The 27,122-nt window shown below is 44.6% G+C and overlaps 1 protein-coding gene across 1 annotated transcript in view; it reads right to left on the bottom strand.

Annotated features, from left to right (window-relative positions):
- Positions 1–27,122, bottom strand: part of DZIP1L (DAZ interacting zinc finger protein 1 like) — a 55,326-nt gene that overhangs the window by 6,907 nt on the left and 21,297 nt on the right. The window contains exons 5-12 of the mRNA XM_032143882.2: positions 22,661–22,822; positions 18,652–18,780; positions 17,243–17,305; positions 15,869–16,006; positions 13,493–13,523; positions 12,345–12,398; positions 8,956–9,089; positions 3,067–3,259 (exon numbers count right to left, since the gene is read on the bottom strand). Of these exons, the coding sequence (XP_031999773.1) occupies positions 3,067–3,259; positions 8,956–9,089; positions 12,345–12,398; positions 13,493–13,523; positions 15,869–16,006; positions 17,243–17,305; positions 18,652–18,780; positions 22,661–22,822 (904 nt within the window). The remainder of the gene's footprint in view (positions 1–3,066; positions 3,260–8,955; positions 9,090–12,344; positions 12,399–13,492; positions 13,524–15,868; positions 16,007–17,242; positions 17,306–18,651; positions 18,781–22,660; positions 22,823–27,122) is intronic.

Here is a 27,122-nt window from a genome sequence, read left to right as displayed (position 1 = left end):
AGAGACCAGGAGAGCAGCTGGGTGCTCCAGGGTCATGGTGTGATTACAGAAGACCAGCAGGAGTCCGCGGGCCTGAAGCGGGGCTCAGCAGTCCTAGACGGACTTCACCAAGGCCGCTACCCTCTCCCCCACCCACGCTACAGCCGCTGCACTGCAGGCAGTCCTGCAGGAAGACCCCGCTGCCACCAGAGGTCGCCGCAGGACTGCATGAACCATCAAGATCCACTCAAACCTCCTCCCAAATGCAGCCTGGGGCAAGGCAGTACCAAGGCAGGCAATTGGACACAGCCCCTCTGTTTTCCAAATAGCATCAAGACCTATAGCCGAGAAGAGCGGTCCCAGATCAGCAAGTTTTTATGGGAAGAGAAGAGAGAGAGTGCATCACAGGGAGTCAGACGTGTGGATTGGGTCACAATGTAAAATGAGTTTCTTACAGTAATTCAAGATCAGAAAATGTTTGAAATAGAGTTGACCCTTAAACAACGCGGGGTTGAACAGCCACGGGTCCACTTATACATGGATTTTCTTCCGACTCTGCCACCCGTGAGACAGCAAGAGCAACCCCTCCTCTTACTCCTCCTCTTCAGCCTACTCAACACGAAGATGACAAGGATGAAGTCCTTTATGATGATCCACTTCCCCTTAATGAATAGTAAACGTATTTGCTCTTCCTTGTAATTTTCTTAATAACATGTTCTTTTCTCGAGCTTTCTTTATTGTAATAATACAGCTTATAATTCTAACATACAAAATATGTGTTAATAGTCCATGTTGTCAGTAAGACTTCTGGTCAACGGTAGGCCATGAGTAGTTAAGTTTTGGGGCAGTCAAAAATTACACGCAAATTTTCAACTGCATGGGGGGTTGGCGCCACTGACCCCTGCATTGTTCAAGGGCCAGCTGTGTGCTGCTCTCAGTGAATGTGTCTACTCAGAAGTGGAGCTTCCAGGAAAGAGTAAACTGAAGAGAAGGGGAAGACAAAGACAAGCCTGCTGGGGGAAAATAACAATAGCTTCCCATGACTGTTCACCAGATACCAAGAAAAGCACTTTACATACAACCACTTGGCCCCCGAGCATCTTCAGAGGCTATCATTTTCCCTACGGAGGCTTGCCCTCAGCTCCACGGAAGAGCGTGGTGAATACAAACCCAGGTTGTCTGTCTGCCCCAATCTTGGGCCCTCACCGCTACTTCCCACAGCCTTGCCCCGGCCACAGAGGAGGCAGGGTCCAAGCAGAAATGGGAGGTGAGCATTAAGACAGCACTTGTGGGACCCAGGAAAAGAATAAAGGTGCAGAGCTGGAAGGAAAGGTCTACAAAATGCCACAAAAACACAGCGCTCATCTCACAACTCAGTAACATCTCCAGAGAAGGCAGAACCCCAGGGCCAGGGAAAGGGAGAGGCTGCGAAGGGGGCTTTCCCTCCTGGCTTTTTCACTATAGGAACAAAGGTGTGTGGGAGTGGGTGGGGCGTAGCACCTAGAAGGAGCAAGATACCTTTGCTTTCTCTTGGAAGCCAGCATTCCGAGGGTTTTTCCATTCATCCTTCCCAAGTCCCTGTCCCCTCCCTCCTCTGAGCTCTCACCACCCCCATGCTTGGCTCCATCACATCACCTGGTCCTGGCTGGTTTCCCAGGTGAGGTGGAAGGCCCTGGCACAGAGTCAGCCTCAGCAAGTACTGTACTAAATGAATGACTGGGCGAATGAATGAATGAACATTTGAGTGAATGAGCAAAAGGATATACATTTAAATTGGAGCATAAAAGGCAGATTGGCAACCAGGATAAATATCGTTCTGTCTGAGATTTCTATGCAAGACTAAAAACCGTCCTTTCCTTAGAGATTTTAAGACCAGAAGTTTAAACTAAATATTATAGTTTCCCAGGTCATCAACACATTTTTCACCATATTTTCATGCCAAAATGACAATGCTTTTAAACACAAAATACCTGCTTGATACTTGTCCAAGTAATAATGTCCATGAGCTCACAGGATTACTATGTTAGTGTTATTTTCTTCTAATTCACATGAGGAAAAATAAAAATAAATTATAAAATGATTGGTTGACGTAGCAACTAAAATCATCTCTCACATCCTCAGAGATAAGTGGGCCACACTCTGCAAAACTTTTTTGCGTGAAGAGCTCAGATCGGTTCTTCCTGGACACAGGAGACACAGAACTGGCCTCCCTCTGGCCGCACGTGTCCCTGACTGAGAAGACGAAGTAAAAGGAGCAGGACAGCACCTGCATGAGCAGACCAGACCCACTGAAGCCCTCCCCAGAGCCTCCCACCACAGCAGCCCAGGGCCTCTGGGAACCCTCTAGAAACAGGGCGCTCTTAAACCTGGGAACACAAATACACTTGCTCCGTAAGAACAGACTCAGGGGTCCTGGTCCACAGAATTTAGTGTTCCACCAGAACCACAGGGCCTTCTCTTGTCATGACCCTCAGAGCATGGGCAAATGGTAAAGTAGCAGCTATGACCTGGCCCAAGGAACCAACTCTGAGCTCTGAGAATTCATCTGTGTGCAGAACTGGCCCAGCCTCTCATGCTCTCCCATGGCCAGAGCAGGGGCTATCTGAGCTCTGCAGAAGTTTACATTTGATTGGTATTTGCCTCCACCTGCAGCTTCAATGCTCCCAGGCCTCTGCCTGCCTCCCCAGGCTGGCATGCCTGGTGTGTAGAGCCAGAAACTGAAAAGGCTGCTCTGTGTTGAAGAGACACTCAACTGTGGTCGCAGCAAGCCAAGCAGAATGAAGGTGCTAAGGGAGGCAGCATGTCTGCACAGGGACAGTTCAGGCTGACAACAGGCTCCAGCTCCGGCTCTCCTCCAACTTCCCCAAGTGACCCTGGACAAATGCCCCCACTCCACCCCAGATCCTATTTCCTCAACAGAGAACTTCTGGACTCAGTCCCCTGTGAGGACCCTACCAGCTCAGCCCTTCAGAGAAGTGCCCCTAATGGGGAACGGAGACTATACCCTCCTCATGTGCAAACAAGTTTTGGCAAGAATGGGACCCTTATACAGGTCACAGCCCTGAGCAAGCCCTCTCCCCAGTATACCTGAAGGCTGCCCGTCTGGCTGGGACACCACAGCGCCATTCTCCTGTCTCTCCTTCGCTCTGCTGGTGACTTCCTTGACAAGCTTTCCCCTCAGACTCAGAAATTCAGAAAACTTCCGGGCCTTCTGCTCCCGCTGGACTCTTAGCAGGGATTCCAGGTGTCTGAGAGTCTGAATCGAGATTCCCTTTGCATCCTAGAGGAGACAGGAGTTCACCTTTACAGAAAGAGGCTACCCTTCTTCTCTTTCCCCTAAGCCTCTCACACCTCCTGCTGCTGGCCTGGGAGTCTGTGATCAGTGCCTGGTGCTTTTCTTGCAGGAGTGGGGGGCATGAAATGGGGATCAGAGAAGGGTAAGCAGCAGCTTCAAAGTTGCTGAAAGTGCAGCAGTTCAGGGTTTGGGAGCCCCACCAAAATGTACACAGCAGGATAATCCAAAGGACCGCGTCACAATTCTAACCACATCATAGCATGAGGGACTTCGTTGGAACATGCTTTTCTACCATCTAACTGAATCCTAGGATAACAGACCATGGCTTGCTCATTTTTGTACCCCCAGTTACTATTATTATGCCAAACACACTGTCCATGACTAACAACGTTTAAAAAACTAAACTGCTGTAAACACAATCCAAGTACCCTTTCAAGGCCTATTGGAAGTTGCTCGAGCTTTTGACATCCACCCAGAGCCCATGGGAGGGTCTAGGGAGGCATCTGAATCCAAGATGAGGATTCATGCAAGGTTAGAAAGGAACGTCTTAATCAAGTCTGAATATAGGGCCAAAGTTAGAGTAGTCAGTAGTTGAAAACAATCAAAGTAGTGAGCATTCTTCCTAAAATAACCCTAGTTGTCTATTTTTTTTTTTCTAACTTACTCTACACAAATAGTACTCCAATAGTGTAATGCTTGGCTAATTTAGTAACAGGTGTGTTTTTATTTAATAATAGATTTCATTGGTGCTTCTAACAATAACATACATGTTCTAGTTACGCACACTGGCATTCAAATACTAGTTGGAGAGAGAATCCATAGACCCTTTAAAGGAACTGGATCACTGCTGCAGACTCCCTGAGATGCTGAAAACCTGAGTCTGCTTGCTTTCTCAATGGGGAGGTTCGTGGTCTGGGGCAAGTTCCCAGCCCTGGTCACCGGCTGCTTGGAAATAGACTTGGTCCTGTTGGTGGGGCACAGTGCGAGTGAGACCAGACTTCAGGACTGCAGGCTGTGTGGAGGCGGGCTGAGGCCTGTGACTGCCAGATTTCCCCCACTTCCCTGGCGACCTGTATGACTCAGCAGAGGCAGCCATGATCCCCCTGGGAATATAACTCCATTGGACTGGGAATCACACCCTCATCCCCCACAGCAGCTGCAGCAAGCCCCACCCAAAGAGAGTCTGAGCTCAGAAATGTCTATCCCTGGCCCCACCTGGTGGTCTTCCTGCACCCGCCCTGGTAGCTGAAGACAAAGGTCATAATCTCTTAGGAGCTGTATGGCCCTGCCCACCGCCTGAGAAACCTGAATACTTAACCAGGTGTCCCTAGGGCAAGTGGGCAAGTATGCATCCTCCCTATAGGACCACAGCTTGAAAGCACCACCTCCTAGCTGGAGGCCAACTAACACTAAGCCAGTGCACTAAACAAACAAACAAACAAAAACAAGGACCCTCAAGAGTCCACTTCACTCCCCTACTAACTTCACCGGAGCAGGTGCTGGAATAGTATCCACGGCTGCAAGACCTGAAGATGGATCACATCACAGGACTCTTTGCAGACACTCCCCAGTACCAGCCTGTAACTCTACTGGGTGGCTAGACCCAGAAGATCAAAAACAATCACTACAGTTCAGCTCTCAGGAAGCCCCATTCCTAGGGGAAGGGGGAGAGCACTACATCAAGGGAGCACCCCATGGGACAAAAGAATCTGAACAACAGCCCTTAAATCCCAGATCTTCCCTCTAACATAGTCTACCCAAATGAGAAGGAACCAGAAAAACAATTCTGGTAATATGACAAGGTTCTTTAACACCCCCAAAAATCATACAAGCTCACCAGCAATGGATCCAAACCAAGACAAATCTCTGAATTGCCAGAAAAAGAATTCAGAAGGTCGATTATTAAGCTAATCAAGGAGGGACCAAAGAAAGGTGAAGCCCACCTTAAAGAAATAAAAAATGTGATACAAGATATGAAAGGAAAACTTTTTAGTGAAATAGATAGCATAAATAAAAAGTTATCACAACTTCTGGAAATCAAAAACACACTTAGAGAAATGCAAAATACACTGAAAAGTCTCACCAATAGAATCAAACAAGCAGAAGAAAGAACTTCAGAGCTCAAAGACAAGGCTTTCGAATTAACACAATCCATCAAAGACAGAAAAGAATTTTTAAAAAATGAGCAAAGACTCCAAGAAGTTTGGGACTGTGTTAAACATCCAAACCTAAGAATAATTGTTATTCCCAAGGAAGAAGAGAAATCTAAAAGCTTGAAAACATCTTCGAGGGAATAATTGAGGAAAACTTCCCCAGCCTTGCTAGAAACCCAGGCATCCAAATACAAGAAGCTCAAAGAACACCTGAGAAATTCATTGCAAAAACATCATCACCTAAGCACATAGTCAACAGGTTATCTAAAGTCAAGATGAAGGAAAGAATCCTAAGAGCTGTGAGGCAAAAGCACCAGGTAACCTATAAAGGAACACCTCTCAGATTAACAGCAGATTTCTCAGCAGAAACCCTACAAGCTAGAAGGGATTGGGGTTCTATTCTTTAGCTTCCTTAAACAAAACAATTATCAGCCAAGAATTTTGTATCCAGTGAAACTAAGCTTCATAAATGAAAGAAAGATACAGTCTTTTCCAGACAAACAAATGCTGAGAGAATCCGCCACTACCAAGCCAGCACTACAAGAACTGCTAAAAGGATCTCTAAATCTTTTTTATCTAATTTATTTTTTATTATACTTTAAGTTTTAGGGTACATGTGCACAACGTGCAGGTTTGTTACATATGTATACAGAAACAAATCCATGAAATACACCAAAACAGAACCTCCTTAAAGCATAAATCTCATAGGACCTATACAACAATAACACATGAAAAAAAAAAAGGCAAGGTATTCAGGCAACAAACAGCACAATGAATAGAACAGTACCTCACATCTCAATACTAACATTGAATGTAAATGGCCTAAATACTCCACTTAAAAGATACAGAATGGCAGAATGGATATGAATTCACCAACCAAGTTTCTGCTGTCTTCAGAAGACTCACCTAAACTCACATTAGGACTCACATAAACTTAAGGTAAAGGGGCGGAAAAAAAACATTCCATGAAAATGGATACCAAAAGCGAGCAGGAGTAGCTATTCTTATAGCAGACAAAACAAACTTTAAAGCAACAGCAGTTAAAAAAGACAAACAGGGACATTATATAATGATAAAAGGACTAGTCCAACAGGAAAGTATCACAATTCTAAATACATATGCACCTAACACTGGAGCTTCCAAATTTATAATACAATTACTACTAGACCTAAGAAATGAGACAGACAGCAACACAATAATAGTGGGGGATTTCAAGACTGCACTGACAGCACTAGACAGGTCATCAAGACAGAAAGTCAACGAAGAAACAATAGACTTAAACTATAACCTAGAACAAATAGACTTAACAGATATTTACAGAACATTCTACCCAACAACTGCAGAATATATATTCTTTTCATCAGCACATGGAACATTCTCCAAGATAGACCAGATGATTGATAGGCCACAAAACAAGTCTCAGTAAACTTAAGAAAATCGAAATTATATCAAGCACTCTCTCAGATCCCAGTGTAATAAAACTGGAAGTCAACTCCAAAATAAACCCTCAAAACCATGCAAATACATGGAAATTAAATAACCTGTTCCTGAATAATCGTTGGGTCAACAACAAAATCAAGATGGAAACTTAAAAGTTCTTTGACTGAACGATAATAGTGATACAACCTATCAAAACCCCTGGGATACAGCAAGAGCAGTGCTAAGAGGAAAGTTCATAGCATTAAATGCTTACATCAAAAAGTCTGCGGCCTGGCGTGGTGGCTCACGCCTGTAATCTCAGCACTTTGGGAGGCCGAGGTAGGCGGATCAGGAATTCAAGACCATCCTGGCCAACATGGTGAAACCCCATCTCTACTAAAAATACAAAAAAATTTAGCTGGGTGGGGTGGCACGTGCCTGTAATCCCAGCTACTCAGGAGGCTAAGGCAGGAAAATCCCTTGAACCAGGGAGTCAGAGGTTGCAGTGAGCCAAGATTGCACCACTGCACTCCAGCCTGGTGACAGAGCGAGACTCGTCTCAAAAAAAAAAAAAAAAAAAAAAGTCTGAAAGAGCGCTAAATAGACAATCTAAGGTCACACCTCATGGAACTGGAGAAACAAGAATAATCCAAACCCAAGGAGACAATGGATCAAGACGAGTGGCTGAGGAGTGGGCCCAGAAGCCTTGGAGAGCAGCACTGGTGGTCCTAAGGACTGCAGACTGTCCTTAAATGAGGAGGGAGCTTCCCAGAGTGGGGATGGTCAGCATCACTAATTACCAGGAAAATGCAGATCAAAACCACAGTGTGACACCACCTCACTCCTACAAGAATGGCCATAATCAAAAAATCAAAAATTAATAGATGTTGACATGGATGTGGTGAAAAGGGAACACTTTTACACTGTTAGTGGGAATGTAAACTAGTACAACCACTATGGGAAACAGTGTGGAGATTCCTTAAAGAACTCAAAGGAGATCTACCATTTGATCCAGCAATCCCACTCCTGCGTATCTACACTAAGGAAAAGAAGTCATTACATGAAAAAGATAGTTACACATGCATGTTTATAGCAGCACAATTTGCAATTGCAAAAATGTGGAACCAGCCTAAATGCCCATCAATCAATGAGTGGATAAAGAAACTGTGATATATATACATACCATGGAATACCACTCAGCCCTAAAAAGGAACAAAATGATGGCATCTGCTGCAACCTGGATGGAACTGGAAACTATTATTCTAAGTGAACTCAGGAATGGAAAACCAAACATCGTATGTTCTCACTCCTATGTGGGAGCTAAGCTCTGTGGACACAAAGGCATAAGAATGGTACACTGGACTTTGGGGATTTGGGGGAAAGGGCATGGGGGTGGCGAGGGATAAAAGGCTACACACTGGGTACAGTGTATACTGTTCAGGTGATGGGTGCACCAAAATCTCAGAAATCACCACCAAAGAACTTATTCATGTAACCAAACACCACCTGTTCCCCAAAAACCCACTGAAATAAAAAAATAATTAAATTTCAAATCTTTTATCTGCAAATAAAATATACATACATATATGTAACTGCTAAAAAACTATAGGAAAATATAAGTTATTATTTCTCAAAAAAAAAAAACCAAATAATTGGTGTCAGACATAGCTTTCAGTGATGCCCACACACAGCCACCTGCTGAGTGGACACAGCCACATGTACCACAGATGATGGGCTTGCAGATGGATACTTACCCAAGGGGGGACCTATCCATAGGCCAGATTGAGCCAATTAAATTCCCTCTAGCAAAAAATTTAGAGACACAGAGGGAAGTAACCAATGAGTGGAGAACACTGAGCAATCAAGAGTCAGGGTAGCATCACCAGCCAAATAGGGCCAGTCTTGAGAAGCTGCTGGAGAAATAGAGGAAAGATATCACACTGCCGCTGTGAAGTGAGAAAGGCATGCAGATGCCAGAGGAGCCCGGGCTGCCACAAGTGAGATGAATGAGCTCACAAGGCAAAGAACAATCGATCATTCGTCTGTCTGAGAACACTTAGTGTCTAAATCGTACGTATCAGCCCTCAAAACGATGGCCCTGAAACTCACCTTCCTTATCCCCATGCTTTCGAGCTTCTCTTCCAGGGTGTCCTCCAGGATTGGTCTGAAGTGCTTCAGCAAAGTGGGGTTACGCCTCAGAGCTGCCAGCACCTTGTGCTGTTCATCCTGGGAGTCCTCCATCTCTGTAGCATGAGACAATCACCCAGATCAGCCTGGACACCTGAGTTCTCCATTCCCAGAGCCCTACCGCACCTGCCGAGCCCTCACACTGCCAGGGATCCTGGTCGGTTAACTCAGGACTTGGAGATTGCACTTGAGCCCTTAAAGCAGCCTGTTCTCTGGGCTCCCTTCTGCTCTCAGATTCCAGGCCCCACTGCTGTGGGTTCCAGCCTAATCCTAGCCCCACCTGACACTCTCATCTCATTTCCATGCTAGGCTCAATTCTGGTCCAGGTGATAAACTGGGGACAAGATAGACAGATCATTGCTCCCTCAAGTTTACTGTCTAGACCAGGGATTCTCCCTCTAACTTTAGCATATATCAGAATCACCTGGGCATGAGCTAAAACTTAATAGTCCCTCACCTCACCCTCCAAAGAGTCTGATTCCATAAGTCTGGGGGAGGGTCCTAGAATCTACATTTTAACATACTGAGATGATTCTGATGGAGGTAAGCCACAGACCATACTTTAAGAAATACTGACCTGAGGCTAGCAAAATTAGCAATTACAATTAAATGTGGTAACTGCTACAAAGGAGCAGTCCAAGGTGAGTCAGGGAAGGCCTCCTACAGTGTTCTTCAGGTTCCATCTGGCAGCCTCTGTGGTAAGACCAGGACCAAGCCCTTTGACTCACTCAGTAGACATTAACTGAACAAGTAGCATGAGTGTAATCAGGCTAGGGCTGGATGCTAAGGACACAGAAGCCCATCTCTTATCCCCCAAGGACCTCACTCACAATCAAGGGTGGTGAATTTCACTGCTGGCTGTGAGTTGGAATCACCCCAGGCTGATTCCATCAGAATTTCTCAAGGTGGACCCCAATGCTTGATATTTATATTTTAAATTCTCTAGATATTCTAATAAACAGCGAAGCCTGAGAAACAAAGATTCTAGGACAATGGTCCTTAACTGTGAGCCAAAGCATCAGCATTACCTGGTAACTTGTGAGATGCAGATTCTCAGCTCCCACTCCAAATCTACTGAACCAAAAAATTCTACAGGTGGGACCCAAAAATCTGGGTTATAATAACTCCTCCCCTGCCACCCATTCACCTCTGACCCTGCGTGATTCTGCTCAATAAAGTTTGCACCAGGACATGAGCCGCAACCTCGTCTGCACATTGGAATCACCTGTGGAGCTTTAAATGCTCCTGATGCCTGGAACCCACACACTCTATGTTCTGCTTTAGGTAATGTGGGGGTGTAGCGTGGTCTTCCAGACGGTTCAAGCTTCCTAGGTGATTCTTAATGTTTAGCCAGTTGTAGATAGCCACTGGTCTCACAGTGGTTCTCAAACTTGAGCAAGAATCAGAATGCCCTGGAGAGTGTGTGAAAACAGACTTGCTGGGTCCTGCCCCCAGAGTTTCTGCTTCATTTTGTCTGGGATGGGGCCTGAGAATTACAACTTTGCATTTCTAAAAAATTCCCAAGTGATGCTGTTGCCTGCTGGTCTGGGACAGGACGAGGTAGACAAACAATATAGTAAGCAAGTAAAACCTCCACTGTAACAGCAGGGGCACGGCCATGGGATCCCCTGACTCTTCAATCTCAGCCTCCTCCTCTCTAGAACCCCGCATCTCCTGTTCGAAGATGTGATTCATCCTATCTGAGGACCTTGTGTTACTCAACAGATACCTTCCTCAAAAGTGATATGCAATTCTAATTTTTACAACTATATCCCAAGGTTAAACGCACTGGGAGGGTAGGGGGAGGCAGTAGACGACTAACTGGTTAAATAAATTTTAGTTCATCCATCTAAGGGAAGACTGCAAAGCCCTGAAAAAATAATGAAGCAGTTCTCTTTAAAGGGATATGAAACCATTTCCCAAGTAAGTTGTTAACCATATAACTAACTGCAGAACAATGTGCACAGTGTGTTCCCATTTGGGAAAAGGGAGAAGAATGGGTACACACATGTGCTTATATTTGCACATATTCCCATGTAGCGTGGAACGATACATGAGAAACCATTAACGGTGAAACTTCTGGAGAGGAAACTGGATAGCTGAGCAGAAGGGAGGCCTGCTTCTCACTGCATACCCTTTTATACCATTTCTTTTTTTTTTCCAAAGTGCACAGATTACCATCTCAAAAATAAAGAAAAACATTACATTAAAAAATAAAATACGCCATGATGAGCTCTTTGATGGCACAATTAAAACTTGCCTGGGTGTGTCCATTGGGGAACTCTGAAATTGTCATGTCATTGCCTTGCTCAAACAAACGGGCCCTGATCAGTAGCTTTTCCAGTCAGCACTCACTCATCCGTCCTGGGAGCTTCCTCTCCCTGACTATCCCTAAGAGCTCCTTGCAGTCAGGGAGCATCTCTCTTTTTTTCATTTTTCTTTTGCATCCCTTGGCTACATCTGGTTGAGAGGTCTGTGGGTCAGTCAGTCACCGGATAGGGTGAATAAAAACAGCAGGTGAGCGATGCTCCGAAAAGGGAGCCGAGGTGGATTCCTATGCATTAGTTAGGCCCCATGGGACCTGTCTGCAGCACACTCACGATGTAGAATAAAACAGCAAAGGCCATTTTAAGTCAACTCAGCGAGTTCTCTTCCACTGTTCTGCATAGTCGCAGGTGAGAGTCAGTGGCGCAGGCCGTGAATCAGATGTCCCTCCAAATCCTCACTCAGCTACCTGCTAGCTTTGTGACTCTGGACAAGCTAATGACCCTCTCTAAGCCTGGGCTTCCCTATCACTAAACCAGCAGATTGTATGTTAGTACCTGCATGTCACATGCCTGGCACACAGAAGGTGTTAAGAAATATTATTTTCATGTCCTCAGTTCCCTCCACTCCAGCTTCGGATGCCCAGATACAGTTAAGTACAGACAAACTAAACAAGGAGGAGGGCAGCAAATCTGTTTCTGCACTGGGCACCCAGGAAAGAAAGTAAGGTCCCAGGCCGGGCGCGGTGGCTCACGCTTGTAATCCCAGCACTTTGGGAGGCCGAGGCGGGTGGATCACGAGGTCAGGAGATCGAGACCACGGTGAAACCCCGTCTCTACTAAAAATACAAAAAAATTAGCCGGGCGTGGTGGCGGGCGCCTGTAGTCCCAGCTACTCGGAGAGGCTGAGGCAGGAGAATGGCGTGAACCCGGGAGACAGAGCTTGCAGTGAGCCGAGATTGCGCCACTGCACTCCAGCCTGGGCGACAGAGCGGGGTCCCCTCTCCTTTTCTTAGAAAAAAAAAAAAAAAGAAAGTAAGGTCCCACCTTCCTCCGGAGAGTCCTCCTCTGTGTCCGCAGCCTTTGGCACCTCGTGGATCCCTGAAGAGAGGAGGAACAGTTAGTGGCGCCAGCGCCCTGGACCCCATCCCTGACTCGAAGAAAAGTACAGAACCCCAGCTGAGTATGAGCCAGAAAGAGAAAACCCTCCAGTCAGTTCATCTTGACTGGAGAGAGGCAGGATGGAGCAGACACTGGGGACAGAAAGATCAGAGTCCACACACTAGCTCTGCCCCTCGCTATCTGTGCAAGAAATGGCAAGTCCTTGAACCCCTCTAAGCTTTGGTTTCCCCATCTAGAGAATGAGGATAATTCAATAGTAAGCCATGTAACAAGATGATGAATCTGAAGTGGCTGGGGAAGGGTGTGGCACATGTCTGTTATTAATGGCTCTGTTCTAGCTCCATCCCTCAAGAAGTTCAGGGCCACAGGGGTCGGGCCTGTCTGAACTGGCTACATGGCTGGGAAGGGGATGGGCGGCAGGCAAGGGATAGGAGGAAATGTGAGTTTGCAATAAAAGGCAGAAGTGTAGCTAAAGCCATAGGACAGGGGAGCTAGGGGTGGAGGATGAAGGGACAAGCTTCACAAAGGGCTATCCAAGGTCCTCTAAATAGGAGCAGTCCCCTGTGGGTTGCCATCTACCTTTAGATGCCAGTGCCTGCACCCCATTACACAGAGACACACGCATCCCCACACCAGAGTACCCAAGAAGAGGAGACTGTATATGCCAAACAGGACACATTCACATGGGGTTGGGGTCAACTTACTGAACATTGGGAACAAGGTAAAGGTTGCTGGCAACCCTGAATCCTAATTTTCCTCATTCGCTGCAGGCAGGGTGAATTAGAAAAGCCTTCTCATGAACCCCCACTCCACCCATAACCACCCTCCTCCCCACTGCCTCCATCCCTCTACAGACAGGAGCAAGCCAGGCAAGAAGCCCTGCCAGCTGCATGGAAAGCCTTCAGCACAAACGCAGCTGCAGCCTGTGTGTCCCAGAAGCCTGACACTACGTGTCCACAGGCTGCTGTCACCAATCCACCACCCGTGAATTGATTGGGGGAGAGGGAAAAGGAGGGAGAAAAGCCAGAGACAACAGTCAAGACTGCTACACACTGCCCTGTGTAGACACTTACCTTCCACCTTCCTGAGAGACAAGGACTGGATCTGCAAAGAGGTGGAATAGAGCGGGTTACAACCAGCAGGGAACGTTGTGAGAACTCTGCTTTGAGCAGTGTCTGCCTAGCACAGTGAGGAAGGGATGGCTACTGATTCCATGCCTCCGGCTGGGAACTAGAAGGAGCTCAGATGCACCACCCCAGCCCCCTGACACATCTCTGGGGTCCGTGTGTGAAAGGGAATGGCAGCATGCTCCATTTTCCAAGGTGGGGAGGCAAGAATGTCCCCTCTTCAAAGAAGAATTATGGCTTGAAAGCAGGAGCCCCATAGAAACAGTGGGACAGACACGCAGTTGTTCCTATTGGTATAATTCATGGAAAACAGCCAGGGCAAGGGAGAGGCTCCCTCCCACAGTGTGGGCGTCTGAGCAGAGCACTCCCTGGGAGGAAGGAGTCAGACACGTTCCCGAACAGGAGGCCAGATGCAGACATTCACTGAACTGTCTGCTCAACCGCCCTGCTCCAAGAAATTCCTGTTCCTTCCCCCTTCATGGCTGCAGGCAGGACAGCCACGGGTGAACAATGAGACTTCACACCACAGCCGGACCCAACATCCAAGTTTAGGCAGAGAGCTCTGGACTGGTAATGAATGATGTCAAGAGCTGCTGGCAGTCAACTGTTTGTGGTTTTCTCGGTTCGTATATTTGTTTGTTTTACCACATGAAACAGATAAGCTGCAGAAGCTGATCTTCAGGGTAAAAGGAAAAAATAAAGCAGTTATAGAGAAAGGAACAGAGACACACAGAAGAGGAAAACTGACGACCGCATTCATGTTTCTGGTTTCAGTTTACTCCTAGACTCAGCTGCTCCCTGCCGTGAGCTCTGTGAGATGCTCCGTCTACCCTTATGACAAACTCCCTCTTCTGCTTAAGCTTGGGTTGCTTTTTATTACCTGCAGTGGCACATGCTGACATATGACTCATCCAGTGTCCATTCCCCACTGCTGTCTCCTTTGCCTACCTCTACTCCAAACTACAAAACTAGCTGTTTACTTTCCCAGCCTTCTTTGCAGCTGTAGTTTCCCATGTGACACAGCTTTGACCAATAATATAAATAAGCACAAGTCTTGGGAAGGGACCTTTTCATCAACTTCTTCTGCCAAATATGGTTGTATGGTTGGGGCTACAGTAGTCTGCTTGCAACTATGAAAGTGAAGCAGGAAACAAAAATCATCACACTGAAGATGGTAAAAAGAAAAACACAGTCTGGATTCACAATGGCATACTACTGCTGCTAACCAAGCCCAGCAACTGTCACCTCTCTTGCTGTGAAAATAAAAATAAGAGCCCCTATTAGCCTGTTCTGTTATCTTTAGCCAATAGGTTCCTCACTGAATCATTTGCAAACAAGAGTTCTGAGTAACACACAGGAGATTACAGCCAGCAGGGAACATTGTGGAAACTCTGCTGTGGTTTCCTCCTTAGGAAACCTCCAGACTAGAGCTCAGTGCAGAGCTGAGTGTTTTAGGGGGAAACTGAAAAGTAGCAAGACAGTGGGGTAGTTATGTCACCTGGGTGAATGTGGCTGGGTGTGTGGGAAAGCACAAATAGCAAGGGGTGCAGGAACAAGGGGCCGGGACTAGACAGTAACAGTGGATGCTCAGCCCAGGGAAGCTGTGTGGAGCCTGGTCCATGAGGTGGGTGGCAGCAGAGGAAGATACAGATTTTCCACAGACCTGGGGCTCGGGAGGGCAAGCTCAGCCTGGACTGGGCAGAGAATTTTCAGCAACAGGTAAAGAGTCACCGGGGCCAGCTTTAGGACAAAGGTGCTAAGTGCCTTTTCATCACACTGCTTTATCTCTCACCTCATCAGAGGCTGTTCATTTATGAAAAAGGTACTGGTTAAGGAATTCTGCCTAAGAATACTGTGTAAAAAACACAAGCTTTGCGTTCTTCCTGCCTGGCCAGGGTTGAATCTCATCACTTACAGAGTGCCCCATGAGGACTTGAGCGAGGCACTTCCCTTCTCCAGCGTATTTCACCATCTGTCAAATGAAGATGGGAAGAAGGGGATGCCCATCTTGAAGGATAGTAGTGAAGCTTAAATGAGGTAATAAGCAAAGTATCAGTGAGGTGCTGAGCATTTTATATGGTCTCTGCTGTTAGAGTGGCCCCATCTGCCAGCAGCCCCTAAGGAGATGGCACATCTTCAGCCTGGAAGGAGGCAGCTACAGCCTTATCATTTTGTGCCCTTCATGCCAGAGGACTCTTCTCTCTCCTTAAGGAGCCTGAGTGGTAAGATTAGCACTGATGAGCCCAGAAGAATCCAAGGAGATGCTCACAGGAAAGAGGCCCAGGGACACCAAGGCCTGGCTGAAAGGAAGGGCAGACCTACCGTCTCCTCCTGGGAGGCAATGATCCTAGCTTGTTCCTGCAGCTGGGCACGGAGGGCGCTGATCTGGCACTGGGACTGGGCAGCTGCCTTCTGATCCTGAGACAGGGAGGCCTGGAGCCTCTGGTTCTCCTCCTGTAGCTGGCGGGCACAAGACGGCTGGTCAGTCAAATATCTGCAGGGACATCTGAGTGCCCGGTGTCTGCAGGCTCAGCACCTGTAGGCAAGTGCTGGGCAAGCACAGTAAAGGATTTTGAGACCTGGACAGGCTCTCTAACAAGACTACCTTCCAGTCTGGGGACATTTTTGTGCTGTGCCTGAGAACAAGTAAGAAAGGAATGCATGCCTTTAAGACCAGGAGGGAAAGGGCTGTCTGTCAGGTGTAGCCACCCATTGAGGAACAGTCAGATAAATTAAAACCATTTGAAAATCATCGAATGGATGTTTTTAGGTGAAAACAAGAGGTAAAGAAAACGAGGTAACATGCTACTTCTGATGTGATAGCAGAAATAAAGTGAAAATATTTATTACTATTTGCATAAAGAAACTTTAGAAGAATACAAAAGAAAGCCATAAAAGTCACCCGAGCAGTAGGTGTTGGAGACAGGTAGCTGGGGACAGGTGGGAGTGAGAACTCTACTCAGTGTATCTTAATATATTCCTCCTGTTTTGGGAACAAATGTGAATGTATTTCCCATTTGAAAATGCTTCAGATAAAATAAAACCATCACATGTGAGTGATCGTGCTTCCCTACACCAGAGTGAGGAGCGTCTACCATGGACTAGACTGATCTAAGCCTTTTCATCTTCTGAGCTTTTTGCAGGCGGAACCTGGGGCTCTTATGAACCAGCTTCCTCCTCAACTTGCCTCCTGCTCAAGACATTTTTACAGAAGCTGTTTGCTCTGCCCTGAGGCCCGCTGCTCCCTGTTCACTGTTCTCGGTATCTAAGTCCTTCCCTTTGGACTCCCGCTGAACTATCACTGAGGCCCACAGCCGCCTGGTTCTCTCCTAGGGTGGAAGAATTTCAAAGAAAAGCCCAAACGTGAAACGACCAGGCAATTCATCTGAGGTTTATTGAACAACCCTCCCTGGAGGGCCTAACGGGGTCACTGCAAAGAAGACCACAGAACAAAGGATGTGTTCAATTCAGAGGAGGCCTGGAGGCCCCTGCTCCTGGACCGGGAAGCTGCTGGCTGGACAGCTCACCCCTTCTGTGTACTGATGGGGACAGTAGCCAGGAGCACTATCTGCAGCATCTGCCAACCAGTTCCCGGTGAGATAGGGGAGATGGTGGGTGAGGGGGTGTGGAGAATGCTGAATTCTGAGAGGAGGTCACAGGAAACCAAGCTCCCCAAGATCACCCAACAAAAGCTACCTCTCTTTTCTCAGCCACGTGCTCTTCATGCAGTTCCTTCACTTTTCTTTTCCACTCCGTTTTCTGAAAAAGATTAAAAGCTTATCAAATGGGCCCTTCCAGGTATTAAAACATGTTATAAAGCTACAGGAAGTTAAAAGTACTGGCTTATGGGTAGGCAGACAGAGTAGTGGAATAGAATAGAAAATTCAGACAAAGATGGAAATACATAGAAACTAAGTATGAGGAGAGGGGGATGGATTATTGACTAACGGTGTTGGAACAAATGGCTAGCTACCTGAAAAAAAATAGGAAGTTGGATTCTTATTACACATCTTAAAGCAAAATAAATTGTAGGTAGGTCAAAGATTTAACACAAAAAATAAGGCCAAAAAGTACTAAACGAAAACACAGGAATGTTGTCTTTTTAAATCTCAGAGTGGGGAAGGCCATAAAGAAAATATGAATAATTGGATAATTTTGACTACATTAACATTAACTCATTGTTGTATGGCCAAACCATAATAAACAAAATTGAAGGACCAACAGAATACTGGGGAAAAAACCACAACTAGAAAAACAAAGAGCTAATTTCCATACATTATACAAACACAAATTGATAGGGGAAACGTCAATAATAGAAAAGTAGGCAAAGAATGTGAACAGAGTTCTCAGGAAAAGAATGGCCTCTTTATAATGTGAAACCTGTCAAACATCAATCAGCAGAAACACCTTACTGCTGATTGTTAGCTAGACTTTACATTTTTTCTCAAGAATCTTGAACAGCAGAAAGAGAAGCACAACATGATTTAACACCTGTACCAACTACCCTTCTTTGCCATGGAATTATCAGTGATACAGACCATTTTATAACCAGACTGCAGTAAAATTCATCCAGGGGTGGCCAGAGCCACCTCCTACCAGCCGGTGAGAGCAGACTGTGCACAAGTCTTCCTGGCTCCATTCAGTGACCTCACATTGATAGCAGGAAATCGGCCATGGTGGGAGTATTTACACCACGGAAATTGGCAAATGCTACAAATTAAAGCTTTTTTAATTCCAGAGAGCTGGTTGCTAAACAACTACCATCACAACAATGGATGCATCCCAAATATCTTCAAACCCAAGAGACTGTCACACTTTCTAAGAGTTGTTTCCAACTGGTTTAGAATCAGAATGGGCAAAGGTGCCAAATAAGAGACAGAGTTGTATGTACTTTTTAAAAGATCTTAGGCAAATCTGACATTGCACACATACCACCAGCCTCACCTGAGAACGCTATTCTATGCTTTCACGTACTGGCAGAAGGTCTGAAAATATAGAACTTTGATGTCCTTCAACTTCTCTACATTCATAAATGAGAGAATATATTGGAAGAGAAGATGGCTCTTGGCTTCCTCTGGGAAGAAAGGCATGGAGCATGAGCTCACCTGAATTTCTGTCTTCTCTCTCAGGGCCTGAAGCTTCCGTGCCTGCTGGAGCCACTCCTCTGACTCCTCATCTCGCAGTGATCCCAGGTTGGACTCCATCACACTGTGGGACTGCAGTGCCCGCAGTTTCTGAAAAGGCCAGGGCATAGTTTTATTCAGATGAAGATCTCATCATGATGTTGTCTTTTATACCCAGAACAGTGTCAGAGGGGCACGCCTTACCCAACTCATCCTCCCAACTCATCCTCACTAGATACCTACACGCCTACAAATATTCACACAAATCAGCATTCCCCTTGACGAGGGCTCTCCTGGGGGCTCAGCCCTGGCATAGAAAAAGCAATTCCATGGAAGAACAAATTAAAGAGTGTAGTTTCCATTTCACTTAAATTCTGCTATACTCAAAATCCCGAGCTCTCCTGACTGCTGCCCCATTTCTTCCTCAGTCTGGAATACGCTGATGAGAATGAGACTCTTAGAGCCTATTGGAGGGTCTCACCCCAGGCCACTCCCTGAGGACTCCTGCCTCTCTCCCTACAAAACACCCTGGCTGTCTCCAGAAAGGGCTTTGCACAGCTTGGAGCAGAGTCATCAATACCTGGTGATTCCTGGGCTAACAGTGTGTGTGACCTGAAGGAAAAGGTACAGAAAATTGGATCAAAGAGAGGATGCCTTTCCACCCACCTTTGATTATTTCTTATAACTGTCGTAGTAACAAAAGCAACATATTTCCATCTGTATGACTGTATAAAACTCATAAGCCCTATTAAGGCTTTCAGGAAGTAACTCCAAGTGCCTAAGTTTGACTTGGTATCATTCTTTCTAACACTTCTCAACTATTGCTAAACAATACTGGTTCCAAAGGTTAACAATTTCTAAACTCCCTGAATATTTTCAAAGAGTCAAATGCTTGATCAGATGTATGCACAACTCCTGGGTTCTGATGTGTCACTCCTGGTTTCCATATGCTGCTTATGACGCACTACAGAGCTGACTTTCTTGGCATTACAAACCTTCGTGGTATTTTCATTTAGCTAGACACTCCTTTGGCATCTCAATTTCCGCCAGGTCTAATCTAAAGTTCTCTCTTTAGTCAGGTAACATAGCCAAAGTAAGCTCTCAGACTTCTGTATCAGGGGAAAAGTTCTGAGGAAAAAATATTTTCTATATATATATATAGTTTTCATTGGCCTTCCTAACATCAGGGAGAACCAGTTTTTGCATTTTGAAAATGGACGTCTTACAGTGTTTTTTTTACAATCATTCTAGATGGAATCTTGCTTGTTTTTACCCTTAAAATTTTAAAAAAATAAATTAACAAAATGACTACCCAACTACACTGAGAATTTGGTATCCAGTTTGATTCCTATATGTTAATAAAAGTAAAACAATAAAATATTGAAAGGAGACAGGGTAAGACACACAAACATACAAACACAATATAAGTAATCCTACAGGGGAAAGGTTTTTAAAAAAGAGTAAATGGGCCAAGCGCAGTGACTCAAGCCTGTAATCCCAGCACATTGGGAGGCTGGGGTGGGCAGATCACTTGAGCCCAGGAGGCCAGCCTGGGTAACTTGGCGAAACCCCATCTCTACAAAAAGTACAAAAATTAGCTGGGTGTGGTGGCACGTGCCTGTAGCCACAGCTACTCATGAGGCTGAAGGAGGATCACCTGAGCCTGGGAGGTCAAGGGTGCAGGGAGCCGTGATTGTGCCACTGCACTTGAGCATGGGCAACAGGGTGAGAACCTGTCTTAAAAAAAAAAAAAAAAAAAAAAAAGATAGCATGTTCCAGTTTAGGAGAACGTGATCCAAGTTAAAAAGGATATCATGGATGGTAAGGATTATGTCCTCATTCACCAAAACTCATAATTTTCTTACCAAAAGTAACCCTTTGACCCTTGAAGAGGTGGTTTCTGAACAACTTCAAATTCCTATCAATACCTGTCTATCAAACGTCTAGTCAGCTAGCACTGTGTCGGGGAAGTGTGGGGGTCAGGAGATGTTTGCATGAGCTTGGGAAGGATGGGTGTGGAGCCATATACTAGGAGCATGAGGTCCATAGTGGAGCAGCATCTTCTCTTCCATGATTATCCCTGGCCCAGCTGGGAAGCATTTTGGATGGGAGGGCTTTTGTCATTTTAGGGAGCCCCCATCCCCACCCCAGTGCACACAGAGTTCTCGTTTCAACCCCTCCACCTTCCACCTTTGGCTTTCCATCTCAGACAGGGATGATGGAGCACCCAAGACTCCGGGCATATGACAATTTCCTTTTGAAAAAAATTTGCCTAGATGCTTCTTTAGGTGAAACGTGGAATGTTTGTGAAAAACGCACTTAGACAGTTCATTTTCAAAAACAAGATTCTCCTTGATCTAGGAGGACCAATGAGAGATAAATACATTTTAAAAATATTTTTCTTTGATACAGTTTTAGTCATACAGGTTTATATGGGAAGATATGGTCAAGGGATAACTTTTTTTTTTTTTGAGAAGGGGTCTCACTCTGTCACCCAGGCTGGGGTGCAGTGGCGCAATCTCAGTTCACTGCAACCTCCGCCTTCTGGGTTCAAGTGATTCTCCTACCTCAGCCTCCCAAGCAGCTGGGATTACAGGCATCCGCCACCACACCTAGCTAATTTTTGTATTTTTAGTACAGACAGGGTTTCACCATGTTGGCCATGCTGAACCACCCACCTTGGCCTCCCAAAGTGCTGGGATTACAGGTGTGAGCCACTGCGCCCAGCCCTGGGATAACTTTAATAAGGTTATCCTGCATAAACTTGTTAGTATATCCAGTAGAAGAATAGGACCTTTGGAAATTAAAGAGCTGGGTTCAAATCCCAGCTCCAACTCTTCTTAGCTAAGTGATCTTGGGCAAGTTATATGGCCTCAATTTCTTCACCTATAAAGAAAGAATGATGGCTGGGCGCAGTGGCTCATGCCTGTAACCCCAGCACTTTGGGAGGCCGAGGTGGGTGGATTACTTGAGGTCAGAAGTTCGAGACAAGCCTGATCAACATGGTGAAATCCGGTCTCTAAGAAAAATACAAAAATTAGCTAGGAACGGTGGCACACGCCTGTAATCCCAGCTACTCTGGAGGCTGAGGCATGAGAATCACCTGAACCCAGGAGATGGAGGATGCAGTGAGCCAACGCCACACCACTGCACTCCAGCCTAGGTGACAGAGCCAGAGAGTGAGAGCAAGAAATGAAGGTAGGTGGGGGGAGGGAGGGAGGGAGGAAGGAAGAAAGGAAGGAAGGGAGGGAGAGAGGGAGGGAGGAAGGAAGGAAGGAGAGGGAGAGAGAGAGAGAAAGAAAGAAAGTAGCTTTTAAAAAAAAAAAACTTTAAAAAGAAAGTACTAAACCAGTGATGCACCTATTTTGAGAATGTTATGGTTGATTGCTATGAAGATTAAAAGTTAGTATATATAAAGTATACTGCATAAGGGCTGGAAAATAGTAAATATGGTCATAAATGTTAGGTATTATGTGTGACCTCTGAAGACCCCAACAGAGTGTCTGGCATGTAACCAGGATTCAGGGAATATTTGTTGGGAGAAAAATGCATTCATTTAAATTTTGCCCCATTTCTTGTCCAGTGATGAAAGCCCTTTGCAAAAATAAGAATAATACCTAGAGATATTACTATAAACCAGATACACTACTGATACATTACTATATGCTGGATAATGTTACATACTGTATATGTACTAATTTAACCCTCCCAGCAGCCTATCTTACAGAAAGAAAACTGAGGCATGAGGAGGTTAACTAACTCATTCAAGGTCTCACAGCCAGAATGTGACACAGCAGTGATTCAACCCCAAGGCCTCTGATATCCGGGCCTCTAATATCAGGCCTCTGATAACTGGCTTCTGATAACTGGCCTCACAGTGCTTCAGCTTCCAACCGCAGATGAAACAAAACTAGTACAAACTAAGAAATAAATTTTGAGAATAAGCAGATTTCCAACAAAGGAACTTTGAAAAGCCTTTTATGTTGGGTACCTCTTCTAGTGTAGAGTTCTGCTTGGCGACATTTTTAAATTCATCCCAAAATAATTTTTTTAGTTTATCTATTTCCCCATAAAGTTTGGTCCACTCTTGTTCTTTCCATTTATCAAATTCTTTCTTAGCTTCTATTTCCCTCTGATGAATGAGCTCTGCTTCCTAAAAAGAAGAGCAAGAACAATACAATGATTAATTCCACATTACAGCAAATATCTACTAAGAACCTACTTAGGCCTCCTTGTCTATGCAAGTCACTATGGAGACCCAAAGAGCATTCATCCCACAGTTCCCGTTGTTTGGACTTGGGAGGACCAGTCTAAGCCAATCTTACCTGAACTGTAAAGTCTCTTGAGTATAGGAACTTGTTTCTTTTTCTCTATGCAGGCTTACCTCTGAGATATTACAGGTTCAGTTCCAGACCACCACAATAAAGAGAATATCATAATAAAGCAAGTATTGGAATAAAGCAAGTATTGCAATAAAGCAAGTGTGTCATATAAATATTTTTGTTCCCCAGTGTATAAAAAAGTTGTGTTTATGCTAGACTGTAACCTATTAAGTGTTCCATAGGATTATGTATAAAAAAAGTACATAACTTTATTTAAAAAATACTGTATTGCTTAAAAACAAAGATAAATAGCTAGGACCTAATTAAACTAAAGAGATGTTGCATGCCAAAAGGAACAGTAAATAGGGTAAACAGACAACCCACAGAGTGGAAGAAAATCTTCATAATCTATGCATCTGACAAAGGACTAATATCCAGAATCTACAATGAACTCAAACAAATCAGTAAGAAAAAAACAAACAGTCCCATCAAAAAGTGGGCTAAGGACACGAATAGACAATTCTCAAAAGAAGAGATACAAATGGCCAACAGACATATGAAAAAATGCTCAACATCCCTAATGATCAGGGAAATGCAAATCAAAACCACAATGCGATACCACCTTACTCTTGCAAGAATGGCCATCATCAAAAAACAGTAGATGTTGGCATGGATGCAGTGATCAGGGAACACTTCTACGCTGCTGGTGGGAATGTAAACTAGTACAGCCACTATGGAAAACAGTGTGGAGATTCCTTAAAGAACTAAAACTAGGGCTGACTGCAGTGGCTCACGCCTGTAATCCTAGCACTTTGGAAGGCCAAGGCAGGCAGAGCACGAGGTCAGGAGATCAAGACCATCCTGTCTAAGACAGTGAAACCCTGTCACTACTCAAAATACAAAAAATGAGCCAGGTGTGGTGGCGTGCACCTGTAGAACCAGCTACTCGGGAAGCTGAGGCAGGAGAATCGCTTGAACCCAGGAGGTGGAGGTTACAGTGGGCCGAGGTCACGCCACTGCACTCCAGCCTAGGTGACAGAGCGAGACTCTGTCTCAAAAAAAAAAAAGAATTAAAAGTAGAACTACCATTTGATCCAGCAATCCCACCACTGGGTATCTACCCAGAGGAAAGGAAGTCATTATTCAAAAAAGATACTTGCACACGCATGTTTACGGCACCACAATTCACAATTGCAAAATCGTGGAACCAACCCAAATGCCCATCAATCAACGAGTAGATAAAGAAACTGTGATATATATATATAGATATATATATATAGATAGATATATAGATATATATATATAGATATATAGATATATAGATATATGATGGAATACTACTTAGCCATAAAAAGGAACGAATTAACAACATTTGCAGTGACCTGGATCAGACTGGAGACTATTATTTTAAGTGAAGTAACTCAGGAATGGAAAACCAAACATGTATGTTTTCAGATATGTAGAAGCTAAGCTACGAGGACACAAAGGCATAAGAATGATGCAATGGACTTTGGGAACTTGGGAGGAAGAGTGGGAGGGGGGAAGGGGTAAAAGACAACAAATATGGTTTTGCAGTGTATACTGTTCGGTGATGGGTGCACCAAAATCTCACAAGTCACCACTAAAGAACTTACTCATGTAACCAAATACCACCTGTACCCCAATAACTTATGGGAAAATAAAAAATAATAATAAAATTTTTAAAATACTTTATGGCTAAAAAATGCTAACAATCATCTGATCCTTTAGTGAGTCATAATCTTTTTGCTGGCGCTGGGTCTTGCCTTGACGTTGATGGCTGCTGACTGATCAGGGTTGGGTGCTGTGGCAATTTCTTAAAATAAGACAACAGGCCAGGCATAGTGGCTCATGCCTGTAATCCCAACACTTTAGGAGGCCGAGGCAGGTAGATCACTTAAGGTCAGGAGTTCAAGACCAACCTGTCCAACATGGCAAAACCCCCGTCTCTACTAAAAATACAAAAAATTAGCCAGGTGTGGCGGCACATGCCTATAATCTCAGTTACTTGGGAGGCTGAGGCAGGAGAATCGCTTGGACCTAGGAGACAGAGGTTGCAGTGAGCCAAGATCATGCCACTGCACTCCAGCCTGGGTGACAGAGCAAGACTCTGTCAAAAAAAAAAAAAAAAAAAAACCAAAACAAAACACCAGTGAAGTTTGCGACATCGATTGACTCCTCCTTTCATGAAAGATCTCTCTGTAGCATGAGATGCTCTTTGGTAGCATTTGACACAAAGTAGAATTTCTTTCAAAATCAGAGTCAATTCTCTTAAACTTTACTGTTGCTTTCTCAACTAAGTTTATGTAATATTTTAAATCCTTTCTTATCATTTCAACACTGTTCACAGCATCTTCAGAAGTAGTAGATTCCATCTCAAGAAACTACTTTATTTGCTCATCCATAAGAAGCAACTCCCCAACCACTAGTTTCATCATGAGGTTGCAGCAATTCAGTCCCATCTTCAGGCTCCACTTCTAAGTCTAGTTCTCTTGCTATTTCCACCACATCTGCAGTGGCTTCCTCCACTGAAGTCTTGAATCCCTCAAAGTCATCCATGATGGCTAGAATCAATTTCATCCAAACTCCTGTTAATGTTAATATTTTGACCTCCTCCAAAGAATCACACATTTTCTTAATGGCATCCAGAATGGCAAATCCTTTCCAAAAGGTTTTCAATTTACTTTGCTCAGATCCATCAGAGGAATCACTATCTATGACAGCTATAACCTTACAAAATGTATTTCTTAAATCATAAAATTTGGAAGTCAAAATTACTCCTTGATTCATGGGCTGCAGAATGGATATTGTGTTAACAGGCTTGAAAACAACACAAATCTCCTTGTATATCTCCACCAGAGCTCTTAGGTGACCAGGAACATTGTCAATGAGCAGTAATTATTTTGAGAAGAATCTTTTTTTTTAGCAGTAGATCTCAACAGTGGGCTTAAAATATTCAGTAAACCATGCTGTAAACAGCTGTGCTGTCATCCGGACTTTCTTGTTCCATTTTTAGAGCACAGGTAGAGTAGAGCTAGCATAATTCTTAAGGGCCCTAGACTTTTCACAGTGGCAAATGAGCACTGGCTTCAACTTACAGTCACCAGCTGTATTAGACCCTAACAAGAGAATCATCCTGTTCTTTGAAACTGTGAAGCCAGGCATTGACTTATCTCTAGCTATAAAAGTGCTAGATGGCTTATTCCTACAGAAGGTTGTTTTTTCTACACTGAAAATCTGTTTAGTACAGTCACCTTCATCAATTGTCTTAGCTAGATCTTCAAGATAACTTGCTGCAGCTTCTACATTAGCACTTGCTGCTTCACATTGCACTTCCATTGTTACGGAGATGGCTTCTTTCCTTAAACCTATGAACCAACCTCTTTTAGCTTTCAACTTTTCTTCTGCAGCTTCTTCACTTCTCTCAGCCTTCATGGAAGTGAAGAGAGGTAGGTCCTTGCTTTGGATTAGGCTTTGGCTTAAGGGAATTTTGTGGCTGGTTTGATCTTCTATCCAGACCACTAAAACTTTCTCCATCTCAGTAATAAGGCTGTTTCACTTTCTTATCATTTGTGTGGTCAGTGGAGTAGTGCTTTGAATTTCCTTCAAATTTCCTTTGTATTCATAACTTGGCTGTTTGGCACAAGAGGCCTGCCTCTCAGCCCATCTCAGCTTTCGACATGCCTTCGTCACTAAACTTAATCATTTCTACCTTTTGATTTAAAGTGAGAGATGTTTAAGTTTGCCACCTTATATGGATAGTTTGTGGCACCCCAAAACAATTACAATAGTAACATCAACGATCATTGATCACAGATCACCATAACAGATAGAGTAATAATGAAAAAGTTTGAAATACTGTGAGAATTACCAAAATGTGATGCATAGACATGAAGTAAGCACATGCTGTTGGAAAATGATGCTGATAAACTTGCTCAACACAGGGTTGGCACAAACCTTCAATGTGCAAACAATACAATGTCTGTGAAACATACAAAACACAAAAAAAATGAAGTATGCCTGTATTTGCCACAATACCAACTATGCAGCTGGTGCTCAATAAATGCATGCTGAGGGGATGAATAATGAAGGGGTAAGCAGGGCAACTTCATG

The sequence above is a fragment of the Hylobates moloch genome, unplaced genomic scaffold (assembly GCF_009828535.3).
Source record: "Hylobates moloch isolate HMO894 unplaced genomic scaffold, HMol_V3 SCAFFOLD_22, whole genome shotgun sequence".
NCBI lineage: Eukaryota > Metazoa > Chordata > Mammalia > Primates > Hylobatidae > Hylobates > Hylobates moloch.
Note: the sequence above shows the minus strand (reverse complement) of the source record. Positions and strands in the feature narration are given on the sequence as shown.